Below are 24,885 nucleotides of genomic sequence, written 5' to 3' on the forward strand. Positions count from 1 at the left end.
GAGAAATCACTTTTTTCCAGATAAAAAAGTAACAGGGAGTTGTTTGGATCACAACTGGAGTTTCTGTCCACCAATTCTACACATTTATTCTGTTTTTTCTTTTAAGGCTTTTTTCAAATCTTGCCAGCCCACATTAATCTTGATATATGCTACACTACGAATACTAGAAGAGTATTCAACAAGACAATCCAGATGCCATCTGGGGAAAAAAAGAGACAAACAAACAAAAGTCAACCCACAATGCAATTACAATTTGTAATACAATTGTTGATTTAGGGAGGAGAGGGTGTCACCTTCTCATTACAAGCATGCCAACATTTTGTTGTTTGTTTGTTGGTGTGATCCAAAACAAGATAACAATACTTCTGCATAGTGGAAACCCAAACTTCATGTTGATCCAGGAACAGAAACCAGGTATGAGTTCAGCTTTAGTATGCTCCTGACATGATCCCAGAAAAATGCAACTATATCAGTAATGTTACAGTATCACCAAGCTGTGTCTTCTCCCATGGGTAACTGCACATTTCTCTTATCATAGGAAGAAACTCTTAAAAGTCATGAGTGAATGAGCTGCAATTAAAACAAAAGCAGCAATGTTGAAAATAGTGTAAGTAGTTTCTGGATATGATTCCACTGACTTCCAGTGGGCTACATCCTCTTCATTCTCCTAAGCACTTCTAATTTACAGTCAAGACTTCATACTCAGTCCAACTGCAAAGCAGAGGAAAAAAAAAATTCCAGTGGTGTGTGATAACTAGAGAACAAACACAGGTGATTGGGAATAGAAATGCTACCTGCTATATACTACAAATATGCTGCCTGCTATATACCTGTTGTATATTAGAAAAGAGTAAATTGCCTATTTTCAGTGAGATCTTCCTTACAAAAGGAAAAAATATGGCAGAGAAATTTACCTAAATGTGGTCAGTGGCAGTAAAAAAGTTCACCTTTCATTTATGCCTGAAACAAGTAAAGATATTGTCCCTCTACAAGCTTAAATAAAGTACCTGCATACAATTCACTGATATATATTAATATATTTATTTTATAACACAGATGTGATTTATGGGTCTTTCTATTCAATTAATAGGAGAAAACAGATGGTAAATACTTATTTTTAAATGCTGTGTTTATCACAGAAACCTTTGCTACCAAATAGCAGCTTTCAAAGCTAGGAATCTAATTGTGCTAAGAAAACTAAGTTACTAAAGTAGTTGGACAACACTGCAGACTCCCAAAAACATTCACTATGTCATGGTTTTAAACTTGTAACTACCCCATGACACACTATTACAATGAGAATCAGTGTAGCGGTCTGTGATAATCTGCTAGGATGTTCCACTGCTTCAGTGGAACTGTAAGAACAGAATTTCAGTAATGCTTTATCATCAATTCACAGAATCCTGGGGACATAAAATATGAAATCTGCTTTCCTTTGTCTTTCCAATGGCCTGTAACCTTAACCTTAATGGATTTAAGAAGCCAGCTGCAACTATGCCATAGAGAATTCTAACTAACATCTTTAGATCAAAGTTTTATCCTATACTATGGACAAATATTTTTAAAAAAAGCTAAAAAATGAGCATTTTTAATTTCTTTAACCTGTCTATCCATAAAACTCAGCAGCTGGCCTGCTGGCTTATCAATCAGCTCCACACAGATGCTGAGGCAGCTCAAATACAGGAGGACTGTGAAGCTTGCTTTTTTGTGATGGGGCCTCTCTACAGAAACATGGTAAAAGAAAAGCAGAAGAAAAGATAGATGGGAGATATAATTAACTAATAAAGTAGTTTCCTGGAAGATAGAGAACTCTGTCTGAATGTGCTAGTTAGTCTCTGGTACAGTAGAAGGCCAACACAAGTATAAGGTGAAGATGGGAAAGAAGAAAGCAGGGCTTACTCATAGCCTGAATCTATGTTCTTGTCATATGTTTGAAATTAACAAGACCATTACAGACAATAATGGGTTATCATAAGGCATCCTGTAACTAACATCCGTTCTCTTTGGACGGAACAATAAATGTATATGTGCACAAGTCCTTCAAACAGGTCTCAGTCAAGTTCAAACACGATTCTTATCAGTTTTCTCCTAAATATGTCTCACTCCTTGCCCTTTCAACAAGGCCCTCCCTGGAGTGTAAAGACATGTGGTGAAGGAGAAAATAATAAAAAATATTGATTTAAAAAAATTAGATTGAGCAATTTTATAACCTTTATCATCTTCAGATTAGCTGACCATTTCCCCATAACAACCCTTATACAAAGTAAGAAATAACCTGAAGAAACTGTGATTTCTAATTAATGCAAGTTTGAGTTAGTATAATAGTTTTTCTATTTCTACTACAGAACCAGCCAAAGCAATATTCAAATCAAGACTGTACAGTACTGACTGTTTGTTAATATTTTTAGGAAACAGACTCTCAGTTTAAAATCAGTAACCACACTCCACCTTTATCAACATGAAGTGGACTTCATTGAAGTTAACAAGTTAACTTTAATCAGCTACAGAGAATACCAGTGACCAAGAGACTGACAGAAAAAAAAATAAAAAAAATTAACATCTTAGAAACAAACTACAGCCCATACGCTTCACTGAAAATGGTTCATCTGACGAAAAATTCTCTCTTTTAGTTCAGAGATTAAGTTTTCTGGAGATTGGCAGCATCAGTTGTCAGAAAAAAAAATTACTAGACTCGCTCCTAGGTGAAAATTAACAGGTTATTTATATATATATATACGAGCTCAGACAAAATGATTCAAAGAAATTCAAAGAAAGTGCAGGCTTGTTCTGCAGAGGGTGTGAGTGCCCACTGTCAGCAGCGGGAGCTCCACAGGAGTCTCTGGAAGAAGAGGCTGGGGCTGCCCTGTGCCAGGAGCAGCAGGCTCTAGTCAACTCACCATGGGGCACACTGAGACGCTCTGCCACGCTGCAGCACCTCAGGGAAATTGTATTTAAGAAACAGAAAACACCAGAGAGGAGAGGAGAACCAAAAGGAGAAACAGAGGGAACACCGAAGTCACAGGAGGAGGAGCAACCCCATGGTAAGGCAGATATTCCCCATGGAGGCAGCACACAGAGGAAAGGCATGAGAGGAAAGAAGCAGGAGAAAGAAACTGCTAGGCTAACCATGGAGTCACCACCTTCCCACCCTCTCGTGCCACTTGTTGCCTCTCTGAGCATGATCAGCGTCACAACAAGGGGGGGTGAAGAGACAGGAATGAGGGAGTCAATCTGAGCCTGTGAAAGGTGTGAGGAAAGCCATGGCTTTAATGTTTGTGAGATTTTTTCCCCACTACAAACCGACTAAGTATTTATTAGTTGTTTTAAATGGCAATAAATAGTTTGTTTTCCCCAAGCTGACCCATCTGATCCCCATCCTGACCCATGAGCTTTCTCTCTCATGCTCTTCCCATCTCCTGCCTCCATTCCACTGCAATGGAAGACATAAGTGGATGGGTGGGAGTTTGGCTGGTAGTCAGACCTAACCATCACACACTCAAAAAAAAGTCCATGGAAGTACAACATGTGAAGAAGGAGGAAAAGAAGTTCAGTACATGTGTATGAGGCTTCCCAGTCTGAACATGATTGGTTTCCAAATAAGATGACTAGACCAGAGACATGCACACGTCACCTGCAGACCATGGCTATTATTGCTATGCAGTTTACCAACATCATCAAATTCCCTGTTATATTGTTCTCACTGCCATTGGTGTAGCACAAAATAATAATAATAATTTTCATCATAACAGACCGGATAGCAAGAATTTATGATGCATCTTATCATCTGAAGTTTGCTCTTGCAGTTTCCCATCAATCAACACTGACCAGATCACTGATGTCAAATCCTGCTAGAAAATGAACATTGTACATTGGTAAGGTTTTATGTACTGGCATCATTTGCGCTGAGAGGTTCTATGCTTTTGAGGAGAGAATCTGCAATTTCAAACTTCTGTATGAAAGAATGAACAGAGATCATCCTTACCTTTCAAATGCAAGGCTGCTTGTGATTTAGACCAACTAAAACATCAGAGATGCCATATAGAAAATGGGTTTGAGAGCAAAGAGAAACTGAGTACGTTCGGGAGTCAAGAGTTCAAAACAGAAGTAAAGCTAAGGTACCAGCAGAACTAATCAATGAGATAAATGGTTCACTGGCTTTAATCACCAGCTATTCAAACTTTATCACAAAGTTGAACTAGGGAATATGAAACCACTTAAAAATTTGTGGATGATGAATGCAGGAAAGATTAGTTGTTTCCACGGAACAATTATAAGAAGTCTGCAATGGAGATGTGTAAGATGATGTATGGAAATAAAAAAAACTAACTCCTGATAAAAGCAGATATATTATAATTTTGTAAATTATACAGAAGAGTAAATTGTTCACATCTTACAGCAACTGATAGTTCTGCAAAAGCAGATTATTACATTTTCCAAGAACAGTTCTTGTGCAACTAAAATCAAGACTTTATAATGCAGTAACTTATATCAGAGATATAATTGTAGAACTTACAGAGATAATTTCCTATTTTGTGGTTGTGGGAGAGTGGAGAAAAATTACTACCTTCTTGTAGGTCTCTAATATTTAGAGTAATATCTCAACAAACACTGTGCAAAAATAGTTTCTAGGATAGCTGTGGTTCCATTCCTTAGCAATGATTCACCTAATATTCAAGTCTTCAGGATTCTGTAATGACTGCCTTTCTAAAGCTGATTTTGCTTCTAATGAGATACACCACTAAATAATGCTTACTTCTACTGGTGGAGTAAAACTTTGCAATAGACACATGGATGTTTGAATGGGAATCCTATTACTTTTCTGTACTATTACTTTCTATACTATTCTGACTACATTTAAGGTGCATATGTTATTGTGTTAAGAAAAAAGAACTATCATTAGTATTTTGAACCAAAAACTGGAATAGGTAGAAGAGCTGTTTCTACTTCTTCCATTAAAATATAAGTACTTACACAGCAGAGAAGTAACTCATGAGTCTAAAACATCAAAATAAAAGCCATGAGGATGCCATTCAGAAAATTCTGAGGTCTGAGCAAGTAACTGGGATATAAAATATGTACTAGAGACATGCAAGTCCTTTTCTCTTTTTTGACCCTCCCCGGAAGTGAGTACTTTCTGACCTGTTTTTGAATGCAAGCTCCTCCTTGGTTCCTCAGGCCCCTCAATTGGTTGGTCAGCAAGGAAAACTCGTGCCTGGTCCACAGCATTGAGAATGGTTTGCTCTTTATCCTTCAGTTCACGCCTGAGTGCCTTTTGGGAAGGGAAAGAAGAATGCATTTGTAATTTGACCTTGTGAACTATATTGTTTTCTCTGTTTTCATCTCTTCAACCAGACCTGCCTAGTGAGTGAGTAATAGCCAACATTATTCAGACTGCAAGATAAAATGCAAATTAGACAAAACAGAAGCAGCAAGACATTGAGGCTGGATGGGTAATTTTTAGGAAATTGACTTGAAGGAAGGAATACAAGAAAGGTGATGATGGTAAGTTTAAAAAAAGCCTAACAAAGTGAAACTACTACATTGTAATTCTATTAATAAGTAATTTTAATGGGTTTATTGCTTTCAACAGGATTGCCAACATATAGTAGATTACTACAACAGACTTAACTTTTTTGATAGCTGGAATAAAGGCAAACTGCATCTACCGAGACTTCAGAAAATTATTTTACAAAATGCTAAGAAGAATTGGTTTTTAACATTCCTAGAAAATGAAACATCTTGTTTCTGTCCACTATTTACTAATATTTTTAGAAAACATGTATCAGAAATTTTATTGTGATAACATATTGTGAAAAAGCTATCTTTTAAATTACTCAAAAATTATTTTGATCTTTATTATTCAAAACCTCTTTGAAACTTATATACAGAAAGAAAAAATCAATTTCTATGTAAGATTTTTTCACGGTGGTGGAAATTAATTTCAGGATATTTTTCACTCCAATATTTATGATTTTATTGAAGGGTTAAGTGTAACCAACCTTTAGGGAAAAAAAAAGGGTTATAAGTAGTCAGGTGTTAAGTTTCTTAGGAAGAGTTTTCTTCAAGTATAAAGCACAAATCTGTTGCACCTAGAAGGAAACTGCTTTTCCTGTTTTATTTGTATTATTTTCTACACACAGAAACACAAAAGAAGATACTTTAAATATTATTAGAATGCTATGTTTATTATTTACAATGTATTTTTTTAGTTCTAATTAAAAAGTCAAGGCTTATTTTGCTGTCACAATTTGCTAAGGCCTCATTCCAGATAGAAAAAAGCAGTTAGTCAGTGTTGACAACACTGTATAATAAAATGAGTGTTCTGCCACAGAAAAGTTTGAAAAACAGATACCAAAAAAGCATAACAAATGCTGTCTTATCATTTTCATTCATTAGTTTCTTGATGCCACAGTCTCACAAAAAACACCCTCATCTTGACTTTAGCTTAGCAGGAGACTAGATGTTATTTTTCCTCCCTCCACCCCCACTTCATTCCTTTATCTTCATCATCTTTCCAAATGCTTCCATTCTACTGCTTCAAATAAAATAAACATATAAACAAACATGTAAATAAATAAAAAAACTCAACAAAAACTAATCACTGAAAACACACTAACCAACCTCCATTACATTTAGGAACCTGCATTGTACAGCCCAACTTTCAGTACCCATTGACTGCTGTATTTACACAAACACTCCTCAGAACAGTGCTATCTCTGTATGCTTCTGAGTAGCAACAATATTCTTTGTAGGATTTTGTAGGATTTTTACATGTAGAATGTAAAGGAAATGTACATGTACATGTAAGGAAAATTGCCATTTAAAAAACAAGCCCTCCTTATTAAAAAAATACAGAAACGGAAGCATTGTAAAAGCAACATTCATGAAGAATCTCTTCAGTTCATCACAGTATGTATCAATATTTTAATTTCACATTGCACACATTAGGATAAGACACTTTGACTTATCCATGGTTTACAAATCATTAAAGCAGTCTCTACCCAGGAATTTGTTTCAAGAAAGAAGGAATGCACTATTATGGCTCGAAAAATTCCCCATTTAAAGATGTTTGGTTAGCAGAACCTGTGTGGATGCATCAGTAAAATATAATGTATTTTAATTTCAAAAACTTTGTCAGAAACAGAGGGCTGATTACTGCACTTTGAAGTATGAAATATTGCTAGAATTACTTTTCTTCCTCTTCCAAAATATTTCCAAATCATATAAGAAAAGGGAGGTTATGTCATATTTTGAGTATGCTAAGAAATTTCAGCTGTTAGAATGGATCTCTTCTACTGTCTCTCCTGTTTACCCTCACATAGTGTGTTTCATCAATTTCTCCTGACCCTCAATAAAACTTCAATCAAGTTTGACCTAAGAGACCTTGGATTTAATTCTCCAATATCCCCGCTACTGAAGTTGTTCAAATTGAGGTTGACAACACAAAGATTTTAAGAGTTTGGCCCATACAGTTCATCAGCTATAAGTCATCCATGGCAATCCTTACCAATATTTTTGACAGAGAACTCTCTTAGCATAAAATAAACCATACACTGAAATAATACTACTAAAATCAGCATTATTTATGCAATATAAATATGCAATTAGCAATAGAGTACCTTGAGCACACCACATACTTCCTAGATTATGTTTTGGGTTATTTTTTATGCCACAGGTGCAAAAATAATGCACTCAGACTTGCATAACTTTTTCTTAGCAATACTCAATATATTTCTCTGTGTCTGCCAGTAAACAAGATGAGCAATGAGAGTACACAGTGCAAGGATAACCAAGCACACCAATAATACTATCTCTTGTCCCTGCAAACCTCTGCAATAGAACAAAAAAAAAACCCAAAAAACCCCACTTATAAGTCTGATCTTGACCTGAAATATCATCTGCCTTGAATGAACAAAATAAAGATTTCATTGGAAAAATCACATCAAGAGGAACACTACAGAGTAAGTCATAAAAAGCCCAGCAAGGAACGCAAAACCTGCAATACTGAATTTGGTTATTGTAAAGGTTTTTATACAATAAGAAGTACAATCATATATTTTGGTGGTTTATTTAGTTTTTCAAGAGATACCCCTCCAGTGGCTACTCAGAATGGATGTGCCTCCTTCAGCAGACAAGGATATTACTCATAAAAAAGTTAAAGCATTTGTATTCTTTGAGTGGATCACAGGTTTTAGTAGAGGGAGAACTCCCCTCCTGTTGCTGGCTGTGCAGTTCAGGGAGAAAATTAGGAGAAAATTGATATTAGAGTTTTGGTATAGATTAAATAGGTGAAGGTATGGCAAAAACACCAGCTTGAGAAGCATCTCAACTTGTCACTGAAAACTGTCCACTAATAAGCTAAACACATGGATGCAAGTATTTTTTGAGTCCTGTTGAGCATGCAGATGTGAATGCAAAATGAAAAAGTAAACACTGAGCACAGAGAGAACACATTTCTTTTTCCCTATACTATGCTTTCTTATGTTTACAAAAGCACAATAATATTTTTAAGCTATATTGGTCATACAAAAAGGGGCTGTACACAACTTGGGCAGTATTTCATAGCACTGTATTTCATACAACAATTATAAATTGAAAAATTATTGTGTACTTTAGGTAATGGTTTAAAAAATGAAAGCTTCACTTCTCTCAGTAATCTTACAGGTGAGAGACTATGGAATCCAAGGTCTATGGTTTACACAGCTCTGTTGGATTTGCAAATCCATTCTTACTTCCTACATAAACCAGGACATGCAAGAGTCCTGGAAAAACCAACACTAATTTTAGACATTCTTGATTCTTATAAAAGAGGGGGAAAAAAGCCATGAAAACCTAAAATATGGTGTGCTGATGCGGTGCCAACCCAAACTGGTTTCATAGCTGACTTTAAACAATACTAGCCAAAAATACTTTAAAAAAACTTACTTTGAAAAAAGTGGTCTGCTAGTGCTTACAAAACTACTCTCCTGAAATATTTTATGCAGCATGAAACAAAGCAATAACTACAATCAGCACTGCAGCATTCATTTTGCAGGTGTGAGGTCTCAAGTTAGCCAACTACAGCGGAGTAACCCAGGACCCCACTAACACCATCCTCCTGCCAGGGAAGAGAACAAAAGCGCCTCCGTGATTTTCAACCATGAGCCAGTGATTTACTCTCCATTCTGATTTGTTCCTCTTTCATTGACTGTGAAACAAAGTTTTTTCCTTTACAACTCTGGAAATCCAGATAGAGAGACCATTTGTTCTGTTGCACCAAGATAATCAAACCCATTTGCCCTCTCTTCATTAAAGATATATCTGATTTCTAATTTAAAACGCAACTCTTGTAAGCTAAGATTTTTGAAAGGGAAGTTGCCTAAAAAACAGGGCATTACAAAATTTTAAAAGCTTAGAAACTTTTGCTATTGTGGTTTTTACACTGTTTAGTGTATCCTGAAAGCACCTATTTCCTTCAGCTGCACCTTAAAACTGTTTTTTGAGCATAGTAAGTGGATTTTCAAAATTACTCACTGTTAATTTACAGTCCCTTTTTCTCATTTGAATTGTACAGACTTGTACAGAATAATTCAAGGAGCAGATCTGCTTAATAGTTCCAACAGATGAAGGCAAAGCTAATTTCAAAGAAACACATGGGATGTTTCTTAAAAACAGAACATATTTAAATCAGGTCTCATTATGCACTCTTTCAAGGAAGTAAAGATGCATGTTATTGTAACTCATATCAGTTCAGCACACTGTAGCCTTATGTGCCAATCAGCAGCTCCTGTAGCATTTAATTACTTATTCATCTTTCTTCTGCACCCGCTGCTTGAAAAACTCCTGTTACTCTTATACATTAAAATGAAATGGAAAAAAATAATCTGTGGCATGTAATAGGATGGGAAGAATAAGCAGGATGATTGAGCAAACTCAGAGTGAGATGAGGAATTATTTATAAAGATTATACAGAGATAAAGGTTGTGACTGAGTCTCTGCCAGCTGTCTCCATCACTAAAGAATGAACTAGAAAGAAAATAAGCATAGCATGTTTAAAAGCTGTTCCTTCCTGTCAGATATTATTTAATGGAACACGCACACATAAAATTTCAGAAGTGTTTTGGTCTCTGTAAAAGTCAATTTTTATGTGTCTACCCCATCTGATAAAGAAAATAGTCACATAAAGAGCAATATTTAACTTGAGATCATGCAGCCTACCATGCATTTACCTTTTACTACTTCATACAAAATCTATGTGGCAAGAGAAATAATGAAGGAGAAAAATGGTGCTTCATACACAACTATTAACACCTAGAGACAAACACCTACAAAGACACATGTAGCACATGGGACTTCAAAGATGAGACTGAATCCTATATGTTCTGATAAATCAATGACAAACAGTGACCAACACCAGAATAGGGAAAGAAAAGGAAATATGAGAGTGGGGTGGGGGGGGTGGGGGGGTGGGAAAAGGGAAGCTGATTGCCTTCATAATAAATATATATTGAGTATTTTAGATTTATTTTTTTAATAGAAGAATCTAAACAGATATCTCAAAAAGGACCAAACAGAACTGCCAAAGGCTGCATTTTTCTAAACTGTCTCTCAGTTTACCATTTGCCACTTGCTCTCCCTTTTGCTGTAGTGTCAATAAAGGGCGTGCAAATAGGGTGTCAACTACAAGGGCTCAATGTGAATGTAGACCCAGAAGTCACATCTATAGCAAAATTCTCTTTTTTGTCTGCATGCACAAGGAAATTAAACTGACAAGAATTTAAAAGTATAAATGGGAAAAAGAGAATTAGACTATGCATGCTGGTGATCTTTTACTAGAGGCAAATAAATGTTAGCTTACTTAAGACTTTCCCTTTGATTTGTCAAAATAGATGCCTCAGGCCAGAAATAGGAATACTTTTTCCCAGAGACATTCTTGTCTGTTGTTAATTTCCCTTCTCTCTCTGGAGAAGTGCATGTGCTCATGGCTACCTACTAAAAACACCAGCCACCTTCGAATATGCATTACTAGACACACATTACCTAAATTCAGCATCTAAAACATCTCTCAAACAAGGGACTTCTCAGCAGTGCAGTGAAAGAGATAGAGGAAGGGAGTAAAGTAGTATCATGACTGCTCAGACTTAGAGACAAGAAACATAAAGCTGTTACTGACGTTCTAAAAACCAATAACCAATAAACTGACAACCTCAAACTGCATCTGTACATTCCTGTGAGTCACTTTAACATAAGGAAGGGTAATTGACTTTCTTCAGAACTCATTATAGTTCAAAACCACTCAGGCTATACAAAACCAGTAAGGCTATTTCCTCCATTTTCATCTAACAGCATTTCAAAATCAGAAAAGATGTTTTGAAGCCTGTTTGGAAAACCCAAACTTAAAATAACCTTACAAAGACTTTTTGGAGTCTTCTAGTGGAGAAAGAAGGCCTTTGCTAGAGAAGTAGTAAAACGCTACAAATACCTTAAGGAGCCATAGGCAAAAGTCGGAGACATGGCTGTAAAATCAGTCATGTTCATTACAGACCTTGCTGACTCAAAGCACATTTATGGGAATCTGTTGTGTAGACCTATGAAGCTGATTCCCTTCTTTGTGCTGTAAAATGTTTTACAAGTTCGTTTTCATTGTGGAAGCCTTTGTAGGGGGTAAGATGAAGTTTGAAAACAATTTTTGTTACAGGAATTGGAGAGATAGAAATTACCCATTTTTTTTTCTTCAATATGCTTTATCTAGGTGATAAAACTGCTAGGGTTTGCCAATGCAAATTTTTACTTTTTCTCTTTTTTTTGCTTTTCCTCTTTCCTTACATAGCTTTCATCTTGAGGGGCTTCAAAAAGGCATCTGATACATAGAAATTTTCCAGTGAAATAGTAAACAACACTGCTGTTAATCTTAGAACACATGGTAAAGGGACATGCAGGTAATGAGAAATGCTTTTTTACAAGTCTCCACTAGAAAAGAATCCAGGGCTACAGCACAAAGGCAGAAGTAAGTTTCATTGTCACACAGATTGCATCAAAAAAGACATTAAAAGGCTATTCTTAAATTAAAGATCACAGGGCTATGCTTTTTCTTAAAAATTAAACTGTTTTCTTTTATACAGTTAATTTTCCAAGAAAGAACTTCTTTAGTTTTGTCTGAAGCAAGAACTGCAAGTCCTGCATTCCCTAGAGATGCTACAGGATTTAAGTCCAACTAGAGACAAAGGAAGACACTGCGTAATTGAGCAAAGGTTACAAAAAATGAGGCATAATGATGTTCATTAATATGTCTTCCAGCACCAATAATCTTATGTAACTTGACTTCTTATTTCCTAGTCCACTGAAATGAGATTTTATTTGTGTTTCTAGGTCAATGATAACCATGACTTGGTTGCCCAGAGAAGTTTGGAAGCTCAACAAAGCATAGTCTTTAGGGACTAGAAAATATGGAATGCCTAAAGGCTTTTCTTTTTTTTTGTCTTAAAATTTATTTATTTATGTTGGGGGTGGGGTGTGGTTTAAATATGATTAGGAACTATGTTGGGTGAAAAAAATCCCCGCACCATGCATCCTCAAGCTAGTGCCGAAGACATTATTGCCAAAAAGCTTTTTAAAAAAGATATTATTTTCTTAACAAAAGTGAAGACAGGCTTCAGTGTGCTAATGTGAATTCTCAACTGAATCAACTACTGAAATCCCCAGAAATACAACCACTCTGACCAGTGGAGCCCATTTGTGATGGGTTTGCTACACAGTGCATATCCACTGAACTTGCTTTGTTGGCTCTTCTTCTCTCCTTCAAGAAAGCAATGTTTTTATATTCAGTCCTTACTTTGCATTTCACTGCACCACAAGTACTACAAAAATATCATATAAACAACAGAACAAAATCTGATAGAATATGCCTATTTTGCTCATTCAGCAAGTTTCTAATATAAGTGAGCACATTTTGGTTGAAATCCATTGTAATATGACAGCTAAAAAGGGACATGAGAATCATTAAATTTGATGGCTTGTATAAACTACACAAAAGCAGTAGATTAAAACAGGCTTGGTTTACAATGCTGTGCATAGGAAAAAATGTTTTTAATGGAGCCTTTAGAAAAAAATCTGTTTAACATACCTAATCAGGATTTAATACAAGAATTCATACAGATTGCACCCCAGAGACAGCAAAAATGCCTGAATCAGTGTGGAGACAAAGAAGAAGAGAGAGGGAAGCAGTTGCAGCTTTCTACTCTTCGTGTGGTGGAGAAGAAGTATTTACTTTTACACAACAGCAATAATTACCCTGCTAGCAGTGGAACCAATTTTCAAATGCCAAACTGCCAGTAAAAACACATTCAGTTTTACATCCAAAGGACTACAGTGTGCTTTTGGTGAAGGAAAACTAATCCCACCAAACCTTCCTAACTATGGGAGCATGATAGCTATCTGATATCAACAACCTTGGAAGACTTGACCTCTTTTTATTTCTGTTTTTATTTATTTTATAGTAAACCAATAGCATCATCACAGGCATGTTCATCTCTGATCAACAGGAGATGATGATCTCTGATCAACAGCAGGGAGAGAACTAACCCTCCATACTTGCTCCATTTTTCTTTTGCTTGTCTCCCCAGACTCTGCTCCTGGCTCCTGTCAGAAGCAGGACAACTACTTATATGTAACTTAGGGACAAACCAGAACCTTTAATCTAAAGTATACGAGAACTGGTGTCCAGACACAGGGGACTGACAGTAAGAAATCAGCAAAGATAAAATAACATTTTAAACTGCCTGCCAAAAAAAACCTGAAAAACCCTACAGGAAAAAAATCACTGTACAATGCCAAGTAAAGCATTGCACTGAGTCTATTTCAAAGACATTTAAAAAGATTATACACTCTAAAAAGCCACCTTAAAGACAAGGCAATGTACCATCAAAATAAGGATCCTTCCATTCCAGATGAAACTGTTTTGTAAAGCTGTCTGCAGAACAGAAGCTACATTTTTTCCACACTCTTCAAAGTTGTACCTCCTTTGAAGAAACAAAGGAAATTTGTGTCCTCAATGCTAACTCTAATTAGCTTCAAACTGTGTAACTGTGCACTGCACAGTGTATAACTCAGTAGCTTTGGATAACAGTTAATACTCAGTCACATAAAACCCAACAAATGAGTTTATGGTGGAAAAACTGTCAGCATCAAACTCCATCTTTATGGGTAGCAACTGGTATAACTTCTGCCTTTTATGTCAGAAAATACTCACAGAAAAAGGGGAGGGATAAAGGACACACAAAAAAAACCCATTATTCTGTTTATGCATCCAAAACATGTACTTCCTCCAGCCTGACACAAAACATCTGCTGCATATTAAATGGTTTATTACTTAATTGAGCAAGCGGCCTCAAATATCCTGTTAGTACTGCCTATTTTCCTGTACCCTCAGCAGTAAGCATCTATCTCTTCAACATGAGAGACACATTCCTCTTTCTTTCTTTCTTTGCTGGCAACAGACTGCCTTGGGTTTGCTTAGGCTGTGTGATTGCTGAGCATTGATGAACTGCCATTAGTTTCTTGCTTCAAACTGAAACGATGCCACCATTAACAACCTGGGTGTTGCATTGTTGTTAAGAGTAGTTACACTCAGGTCACCTTTTGTTCATTTTGTGTGATTAAGATTCCTCTGCATTTCTTCAAAAAAACACCAATGGGACAAGTCAAGTATGTTTGGTATCATAAGCTACTTCACTGATAAATGGTACCTACTGTATTAATGCAGAGGTCTTGAGAAAGACTTTTAGTAATTACAGTTCAAACTCAATATACTTAAGAGAAACTTGGTGATATGCAGCACTATGAGTATTCATCCAATATAAAAAGATAGGATGCACTTTGTGAGCATGGCCACATCTCATGAGAGGTTTTCTTTACGTCAGCCTCCTTGGTGCAAGAGTACCTCAGCGTCCTTGACAATGAATTGTGATCACCAAGAAAAATAGTGACTGTACTATACTGCATCACCTACAATATATAAATAATCAGAACACTGCAAGTCTCAAAGGAGCATCTCCAGTATGACAATTGTGTAAGGGGAGGAATAGTCCCTTTAGGGCAGGAGGAAGCACAGGCAACAGACCCCAGCTGAATACTGAAGCAGAAAAAATGCTAGGGACCAGCTGCAATTTGAGGCTAGCTCTAGTGCTCCTGCTCTGTATGCATGCATGCACACATGAAAGAGGACTGCTACTGGAAATGCTTCAGAAACCCTGTCAACGTTAATTACTCCTCTTTCTTAGAAACAGTCACTTTGGTTTCTCTTTGGAAGCAAATGGTCCAGACAGACAACTGAATAATAACCAAACAGTCAACAAAGTGTCTTCCTCACCACAGTCTACTTCAATCTCCCTCGTAGCTTTTTGCTCTCAACTCTTCTACTATGGCTTCCCATTTTTAAAACTATCTAAAATGACAGCATCTTTGTAAGGCTGTTACCACATAGTTTGTTATTGTGCCATGACAGATTATGCTGGATCTCTGCTTTGGGTCACTTCTCCAGAATTTCCTGTCTCTGGATCATGTACTAGCATATCTAACATCTGCTCAGTAGAGAAAGTAAAAAGAAAGTTTTACTGTAAAAACATTACTGAAAAAAATGAGTAGTGATTGAAAGAGAAATTACTCTACTTCAGACAATTTTCCAGGCATTTATGAGAGTCAAGAGGAAGGAATACCCTAAGGGCAACATGATTTTCCCTTCTGCTTAAGTCACTGCCTTCACCTCATTCTAGTTGCCATCAGAAGTTAGAGGAACATGAAAACACACAACCTGGCACCTGTGCCATATTTGTAAAAGCCAATGGCATTCAAGAAGAAGGGGGAAAAAAGGCAAAAAAAGCAAGTCCCAAGTGGAATATTTCATATGTTCTACAGCACAGCAGCAATGCAGTAAGTATCAAAACATAGTTGTGTAGGGCTGGATTTTTTTTTTGTGGAAGGGTGTGTGTTTGTTTCAAGTAGCAGAGAATTTTCCCTCATCATGAGCCACACAGAACATAAATAACAAATAGATTTCTACTGGGAGTTTAAGCCCCCAAACAGGGGACACCCAAACCTGTCATAACATGCAATAGTGTGTGTTGCTTTATTAGTTCCATTTATGCCTCTGCAAACTGAACTTGCCCAACACAATAACCTTGCTCAGTCTTTGCATTTCTGAATAGATGATCTAACAATTTCTCATAAAAACAACCAAAAATCCAGCTGGACCTGCACATTCAACCAAGGAGATAAGAAAAAAACCAAATTTTCAGACAATCCTACCAATAAGAAATTAGAATTTAAATAGTGCTGGACATTCAGTATACATATATTAATACAAAACACTGAGCAAACCCATTTGAAAATTGTCAGTGTTTTCCAAATAGTGTTCCATCCCCTGGTTACAAGGTTGTGCCCTCCTCCTTTCCAACTGAGCTCACTAGTTGATTTTAACAATCTGCGTCGGGTTTTGTTCAGCATAAAAAGATTGAAATTAAAATAATTCAGGACAAGTTCTGCAAAATATCCACAGACAATAAAGACAAAACTTTGCCTTATTTTTACCCACTGTATGTTCTTTTAATAGCTGTCCACATAAACCATATTTCTTGATTAAAAATAGTTCTATGAGAATGACTGTTAACCTGGAAAAAAAGTAAAAAAGTCCTACTGAAACTTATTGCAAAAGTTGCCACAAACCATTTTTTTGGGATGACTACAGAACAGCCCATGAGAAAAAAAAGTCATTTAATATAACTGACAGTGATTAGGAGTCAAATAGAGAAAGATACCAGGGCTTAAAAGAATACTTCTGTGAAGCAGGGCTATTTAACTCAGCTCCACAAATACTTTCCAATATAGGGTGGGCACATTAGAGAGATCAGAAGACAGACTTATTACTCATGTTCACGCACTTCATTTCCTTTCTCTGCTTTCTTTTTTTGTATGACAAGCTTTTTTATTTGTAGCTCCTCAGGCAAATAATTGTAATATCTTACATATAGTAGAACCAGCGTGTATTAAATAGGATTTCCTTTTCTTTAGAAACAGGTTGTGTAACCACAAACAATTTCTCATTAAGAATAAAAACCAAAAACAAAACCATAGAATCAAATTTTTATTTTCAGTCCTCAATAATTCGAAACAAGCTCTATGCCACGGCAAAGTTACCTAGTAAAGGTATGGAGAAAAGTAAAAGCAATAAGTAAAATACTGAAGGCATAAACAATAATAACACTGATAACATAGTGGAATATCTCTAAACCAAAAACTAGAACTCAACTACATGCCAAAGAATACTTCAACACATCTGCAACAATTTCCCAGAAATGTTGTCAACTTAAAGCCATTTAAAAAAAGATGGAAATGTGCAAAATTGCTCTCCTTCCCCAGAAACCTTAGTGAAAAGTGTACACCATAAATACAGATTTCTTAAAAAGTAAATAAATTTCACTTATTTCTTGTAATTAGATAATTTATACTGTATTTAGCAATAGGGTGCACTAGCTTCAGTGCTTTTAAATCTAAAGTCATTGCTTTCTTAGAAATCTCTTCACATTTTTCTAGAAGTATAACCAAAATTCAGTAAGCATGCTTACTTGCAGTATGTAGAGATTTTTTAGGCCACACACATCATCTTGGTACCCAAGCTGTTTTTCCAGAACAGCATTAATGTGATTCACATCTGACCTGTGTCTGTTTAGTTTTCTCTCCAGCAATAAAAATGCCTTTGTTTTTACAACACCATGGGGTTTTGTTTATTTGTTTGTTTTATATTCTGTGCTGTGCTAACCACTAGCCACTCCTTCATGGATTTAGCATTAAGATAGCAACTTCTTCCTTCTCTTCCAGTGTTGCTGCACCAGCACCATGTAAAGCAGTAGGAAGACACAGGTGAAAAGAAGGGTTTGAGAAACTGCAGCCTGATTCTGTATCAAGGACTGAAGCTCCTGAAAGTGTCCCTACCCAGTGTGATGGCAGGCACTGACCACAGCGCTGATGTCAGCATCAAGTATTGCTCAGTATCTCTCTGCTGCAAAACTTGAGATTGAAAAATCACATGCACAGGACCAAATTATCAGATACCACTGCAATTTACCTAAAAATTACAGCCTCCCCATCCCTTGCATTTATTTGATGATAAAAGTACTCTCACAATTAGTCTTCCCTCTCCTTTCAGGGCATCAAAATGTTGCCCTTTCAGCATTTTGTTCTGCTGGAGGGTTCCTTCCCTGGCTTGAACCTTATCCTATTCACTACCTATTCAAGGTAGTGAATGCTTAGATAAACTTCTAGCCTCTCTCTTCTGAGGCAGATCCATCACTCAAAAAAGATGGAACCGCAAAAGAGAAAATGTACAAATAGCTGTTATTTAAAGAACTGGAAGAAACAAGAAAATCTTCATATCAGATTGATTCCAAGGTAAATAAATATAGACTGTATAAAATCTGGAACAATGTGAAAAGAAATTTTAGATGACCTGCAGTAATATATAACAGAAAAATGATGTATTTTTTCCAGTAATTTCTTTAAAAGGATCTCTTTTACTGTTCTCTCTTCTGTTGCTGCTAATATTAAATTCTTGCTGACCTGTTACACTGACTTAATGAAAAATATACTAATAAAGTAATGATTGGATTAAATCATTCAAGCCTCTGTTGGTACTGAAAAATTTAATTTAGACCCATGTAAACCACACAGTTATAAAGCATGCATTTTTTAATGACTTAATAAAATTATAATCCTAGTCCTTTCATTAGTCATGATATTTTAGTTTATATTTTAAAAATTCTTCAAGCATGTAAGTCGCAAACCAGATGTTTCAAGGAAGAAGCAGCCTGTGGGATTTAAAAAAAAAATTATTCTATTACCTATATTAGGACTTTTACACTAAAAATTCCTTAGCAACATAGATACAACGCAAAAAAAATCAGTCCAACTTCAAACAAAAGGGAAAATAAATGTATCAGAATATTTTAATGATTTATGGCTTTAGTTTACCCTCTCAAGCTTCTAAATATTGCTTTCAAACACAAAATTGCTGACACAATATCATAAAACTGACTAGGAAATATCATTGGCGTATTTTGTTAAACCATCAAACACTGGCATAGAGATTTTTTCTCTCCATTTACACATTAATTTAACAAGAAAAGTTTAAAACATTACAATCCTATCAAAATAAACCAAACACAGATTACCATTAGCTGCAGTTATTAGCTTCTTTGAGAACATCTTTGAAATGGTATCTCTCACCAGAGGCTACACTTGTTCATTTAAGGAACAGGCCCCCAGTGGCTAGAAGTTCAGAAGAACTTTTCAGCTTCCCATATCCCTTCAAAATCTGTCCTACAGAGAAATGGGATATAGGGATAACCAACAGCAACCACCTAACAGCACAGTCATGTGTCAGTAACAGCATGGCACCTCAGACTGTCAAAAACTAGAGCTAAGGCTGATCTTCATTCACTGCAGAACCAGAAAAGGCTGCTCACATCACAGTAGTTACTGCATTTGTATTTTCTATTTGGCAGAGCGGGCTACGAAGTTTCACATCCAGTTAATATATAGTGCTTGAAACCACTTTAGGACACAGTATCTTCACTACTAGCGCTGACATAATGCTACATTACAAGATAAAAATGACCCTCGATAAAACTTACATTTTGTACAGGATGCTTTTAAAGTGTCCTCATACATTACTGGGGAATAAATTATAAGATGACCAACCAAGCATGTAAAATCACTCACTAGTAGTTAATAACTCATTAGTAGTAAATGTGTGAGGACAACATTGCACTCCTTCCAGAAAGGTGCCTAAAGAACCACCCCTAAACTGCAACACTAAACCAAGACACAAACCAAAAAAAAGAAACCCACCCCCACAAACAACAGGCACTTTGGCGAACAAGTATTTTCTATCTCAATTACACCATGCTCATAAAATTCAGTAACCTACTGGTTAAAACAAAGTAATCTCAGTAACTCTAAGGACTGCCTGCAGACACTGCAGAGCTACCAGGCACAGCACTAAATGGAGGAATTGTACCTTAATACCAAAGCTCAGGGTACCCCAAGTCTTTTGATGTGCATAACTACTGATGATACTTTAAATGACACAAGGAAAAGAATCACGTTACTGGCCTCACAAGATGAGAATTCTGGTTCCAAATCTGATTAAAAGAAAAAAATCCCCATCTTTTCCCCTAAACAATGAATACTGGATGAATCTCTAAGTGCTAAGGACCTCTTGCAGCTCAAGGTGTAGGAGTGGAAACCCTAGACCCAAGGTAATGCCTTTCTGAAGCACAACACTGAATTCACTTAGCAGGAAACACATTAGCAAAAATGTAACATCCAGCAGCTTCCCCAAAAAGGATTCAAATCTTTAAGCATCATTTTAGGTTTAGCACCCTTTGGCATCCAAAACTGACAAAACTTCAGAGAAGAAAACTGCTTCTAGTGACGTTCCTAGCAATTTCTGAGCCCCACAAACTAACCACCCTGGAGGAGAGAAATTCACTGAAACCCAGGTCAGAAGATACAGATGTATGCTAACTCTTCGGGAACAACTATTAGCTATCATTAAGAGTTCTTGGAAAGAAAGCAAAACAGAACAAAATGCCTCCTGGGCGATTACCTTGCCCATTAAACTAATACCTACCCTTGCATTCTAAAAATGCAACAAAACAAAAAGCGAAAAATAATAAACAAGTGTAAGAGAAAGAAGACTCCCGTACCCTCCTCTATTTTGTACATATATTTTGAAACCTAGCCTTCAATCTTGAGAATCTTCATGAAAACAGGAGTGGGTGGCTGCCACGGAAACACAGTTTTTCCAATTTATTGCTGATCTTCCTAGGGTGGATTACTGACTGTAATAACAAGGGACTGAGGTCCTTGAGTTCAGGAGTTAACTGGAATAAATATTCTTCTTCCCTAAAGATTCTGCCTGTAGCAGCAAGAAGCAGGATCAAGATTAAGATGTTCTTAACAGAAAATAAAGCAGATTCTTCTCCAGTCCCTGTCTGCAAATGCAGTAAGTTTTAGGAGGATTTTAAAGTGGTAACAGCCTCTCTCTTACTGCATATATTTAAGAAGTGTGTCATAAACTAATATGTCCGTTCAGTTTCTCCAAAACAGCGATGCATAGGGGACTCTGTCCACTGAGAACACACGAAACAGACGAACAGACGAAAGAAAATAAAACTCTAGTGTTTGCACAAAATTTATATGGAAAAGTATCAATTTTCTAAAAAGGTTCTTAAGATTTGCATTAATCCCTACAAGCTCCAGTCTGCATTTCAAGTGACAAATGAATAGCCTTGTTAAATAGATTGTTTCTTAGTGGCCCAGTTTATCAAAACAGATCACAGAGAAATCAAGGAAACCTGAGCTGGTTTTATTTATTGACTATACAGAAAGAACCTCAAATTGAGGTTGGTGTCAAATTTGTGTCAAAATGAGAAAGGTATGAGCAGGACAAAGAGTTTTCATCTCTACTACAGGCTATGAAAGCATCTGAAAAAAAATACAGCAGTGGACCCTGTATTATTGTGGCTCTCTAGCAGCACTCCCCAGTTGAAAAAACAGATTCAATGAGACTGTGCCAGTGTTTTTTTCCTGGCTCTCTGCCTTTGGAAAAACAGACCTCAGCAAAAAAAAATATTTGCATTCAATGTCCTGTCTCATTTCCTTATACCAGTCCATCCCTGGGATCCAGTGAGGCAGCTCATCTGTTGACATACCGTGCTTAGGTTTCAGGTGGTACCCAACATTTTTAAATGCAATTGAAACACCAACTGATCTTAAAAAAATGCATACACAAACTGAAATCCATAAGCATTTTTCTGGGCAGTTGCAGCTTAGAAAAAAAGGTCTTGGGAGTTTCATCGCCAGGTTAGTGAAATAATTTGCCTAAAATGCCACTGCAACCAAAAAATAGCCAATAAAACATTGAGCCTCCTCAGAAAAAAACGAAACAAAAAGCCACTGTTGTACTACAATATCAAACATTGCATTGATGCAACTTCATCCTAAGTATCACATGCAATAGCAGTCACTTCAGTTCCCAAAGGATACAGTAGATACCGAGGAACACAGCAAGATGAACAACACAGGTAGCTAAGAGAATGGAGTGCCTGTCTTATGGGTGGAGAGTAGAAATCAGTCACTAATATGCTTGTGCTCCATCACCTTCCCTGGCTGTGCTCATGGCTCACCCCTGAAGGTCAGGCCACAGCCAGTCACGGTATTGTGGCTCAAGACACAGGAGTGAAACAGATGTCTGGTACATTCCAGTGTGTCAAGAAGTTACAAGATGCCATTAGCTATAGGCTACGTCTAACGATGATTGAATCAGAGTGGTCTTTTGTGAGGCGAAATAAAAAGATACCACAGAAACAGGCACACAACTCATCACAGCCTTTTAAGGACAAAGAGAAAGGCTGATTGCTGTGCTGTTTCTGCAATGTAAGCCTAATTTATGACACAAGCATTCTCCTCCACAGCAATGTCAGAATGACCTCTTAGATATTTGAGGATATCCACAAATCTTCCTTTATTCAGTGGTTTGAAAAAGACTAGTGAGGTCTAAAAATTTATATGGGAGTCTTTGATTAAAACAAATGAGACAATGGTTCCTCAGGAAAGAGCAGCCTGAGCTGTATACATCAAAATGATATTAACAAGGCAACCCCACAGAAATGTTTCATTTATTGTACTGGAAAAATGTTTATGAATCGGTTTTTTCCACAGTAAGACAACCTGTTTTACTCTGCATTAGTGACAGAATAGTTTGTTCTTTCATTATCCAGGTTATTTATTATTTTAAGTACTGATCCATTGCAACTTTCCTGTCTTATCGCAAGACAACCACAGTTCTGGGAACAAGATGAAATACATCCAGGAAAAACAACTTTTTTGTCAAAGTTAAAAATACACTGCACAGGCATCTTAATTTAACACTTCATTCTTTGTGCCATGCTTTTGTTTACACATCATTCTTCTGGAGAAAAAGCCCAGGAGAGCAGTGACATGCACCTGAATCATTCATGTAACACACAAATCAGTTTAAGTAAATCCTTAGTGAGCAGTGGATTAAATCTGTCCACTTGAGAATCCTCATTTAACTTCAGACATCAACTACACTCTTCCTCTCCTGAAACAAAATATTCCCACCCACAATTTCCCCTTCTTCCACCTAAACACAAAGAAATGTCTCAGTTAAAGATTAATGAGATGTACTGTCCCTGAACAGTAAACATTTTTAGTGTAGTACAATAGCAGATTTTTTCACCAATAATCAACATTTAGGACTCTCAAATACGCAAAATTTCAAGAGTTCTTAAAAAACTCTTATCCCTTAGAAGTTTACTTAAGGAGCTCTCATACCCCTCAGTAATGCTGACTGACTATTGGGAAGGCTATTCCCCTCTTGATAGAGCATGCAGTTTTTGAAACCACATCCTGACTTTAAAGCGCCACTTCAGAGCAGAGTGCTACAGATTGCTCAAGCTCCTGCTTCCATCACATCCTTGTCCATGAGACCAAGTTGCAGCTCTTCCTCTAAACAAGAGGCTGTACTGATTTTCCGCTTCCAACCATGGACCACTTAATTCTTCTTTCTTACCCCCTCACAGCTCACACTGCAGTCAAAATTCATGTTTTAGCAACCATCCATTAACTGACCAACCAGTTCAGCTGACCACCTCTAAGCAGCAGAGATTTTGTGTACTTTGTGTCTTATGTGATGAGTACCAAATTAATAAAGTTCTTTCTAGACTATAATTAAGAGCACAGCCTAAAGCAACTCCAATACTTTAATGCTTCTCTTTTCATTCTTAGATTTAGTAATTCCTAACATGGAAGTATATTTTAATACAGAAAATAGCCCAGAAAAACAAATCTAGAATAATTAAGTAGGAATTAATTTAAGAATAAGACCATTGCCCAAAGTCAGACAGGCAAACTGGAAGAGTGAAGAAAAGTTTAAGGATAGAAATTGATTCTTTTCCTCACGGACTTTTCCCACTGTTAAAGAGAATAACAGAATTACAGGCACCCTGAAGGGATAACAACACATAGAAAGTAGTTTCCAGTTGGGTATGCTAACGCTTTTGATTAAGTGAAAACACCTAAGTAAAACTAAGACTGAAATACTACAACTTTCATTATTTGATTACTTTCACAAAACAAGTTTGAAACATGAAATACATAGACAGCAACCTCAAAAAGTTTGAAGAGTTTCTAAAATATTAATGACCTCTCCACAGATATAAAATTATCAATCAAACATTCACAGGTCCTTTGCCAATTCATTCTGAGCTCAAATGAAGCTAAGTTAAGCATCTCTTTGATCCAAGATGCATGCATTATTTAGCATTAGCTAGACATTTGTTCATTTATGCAGACACATGCCAACAGGATTTATGCAAGAGGGTACCCATTTCTGCTTAATTTGAAATGTCCTGGTTCTCTGTCTGGAATCTAAACCACAGTGATTTACAGCTTTTAGGGAGTCTTAGTATTTTAGCAAAAGTACACTTTCAAAAGCTACAGTCAGAAACTCTTCCAGTGGAAAAGTGAGATATAGAAAGGTTTCAGTGCATCTCCAAAGAACAAGGTATCAGCATCTTTGCTGCCTCCTCTTGTACATACGTGTGACTCTAGGTACTTCCATATGCACAAAACCAGCCCACCCATTTTTTCACGGTATTTTTGCAAATTTTTTTTCTGACATACTAAAACAACCATGTAGGGGTACATTTTTGAGGGATAGAGGCTGGAAGGAATGGGCTTGGGGTGGTGTTCTCGGTTTTTCAGTTTTGGCAGGTTGGTGTGGGGTTTTGTTCCTGGTCTATGCAGCTGATCAAATTTTGCATCACA

At 36.6% G+C, this 24,885-nt stretch overlaps 1 protein-coding gene across 6 annotated transcripts in view; it reads right to left on the reverse strand.

The window, feature by feature from the left end:
* UTRN (utrophin) overlaps positions 1-24,885 on the reverse strand; it is a 348,412-nt gene that overhangs the window by 84,708 nt on the left and 238,819 nt on the right. For 5 of the 6 annotated variants that reach the window (XM_014263434.2, XM_014263436.2, XM_014263435.2 and 2 more), the window contains one exon: positions 5,140-5,269. In XM_014263434.2, coding sequence (XP_014118909.2) covers positions 5,140-5,269 — 130 coding nt within the window. Of the gene's footprint in view, positions 1-5,139; positions 5,270-17,413; positions 18,837-24,885 lie in introns of those variants that run through there. The other variant, XM_088052937.1, reaches the window with a different exon arrangement.

The sequence above is a fragment of the Pseudopodoces humilis genome, chromosome 3 (assembly GCF_049639895.1).
Source record: "Pseudopodoces humilis isolate 2021_Gansu_Grassland_sample_001 chromosome 3, ASM4963989v1, whole genome shotgun sequence".
Classification (NCBI taxonomy): domain Eukaryota; kingdom Metazoa; phylum Chordata; class Aves; order Passeriformes; family Paridae; genus Pseudopodoces; species Pseudopodoces humilis.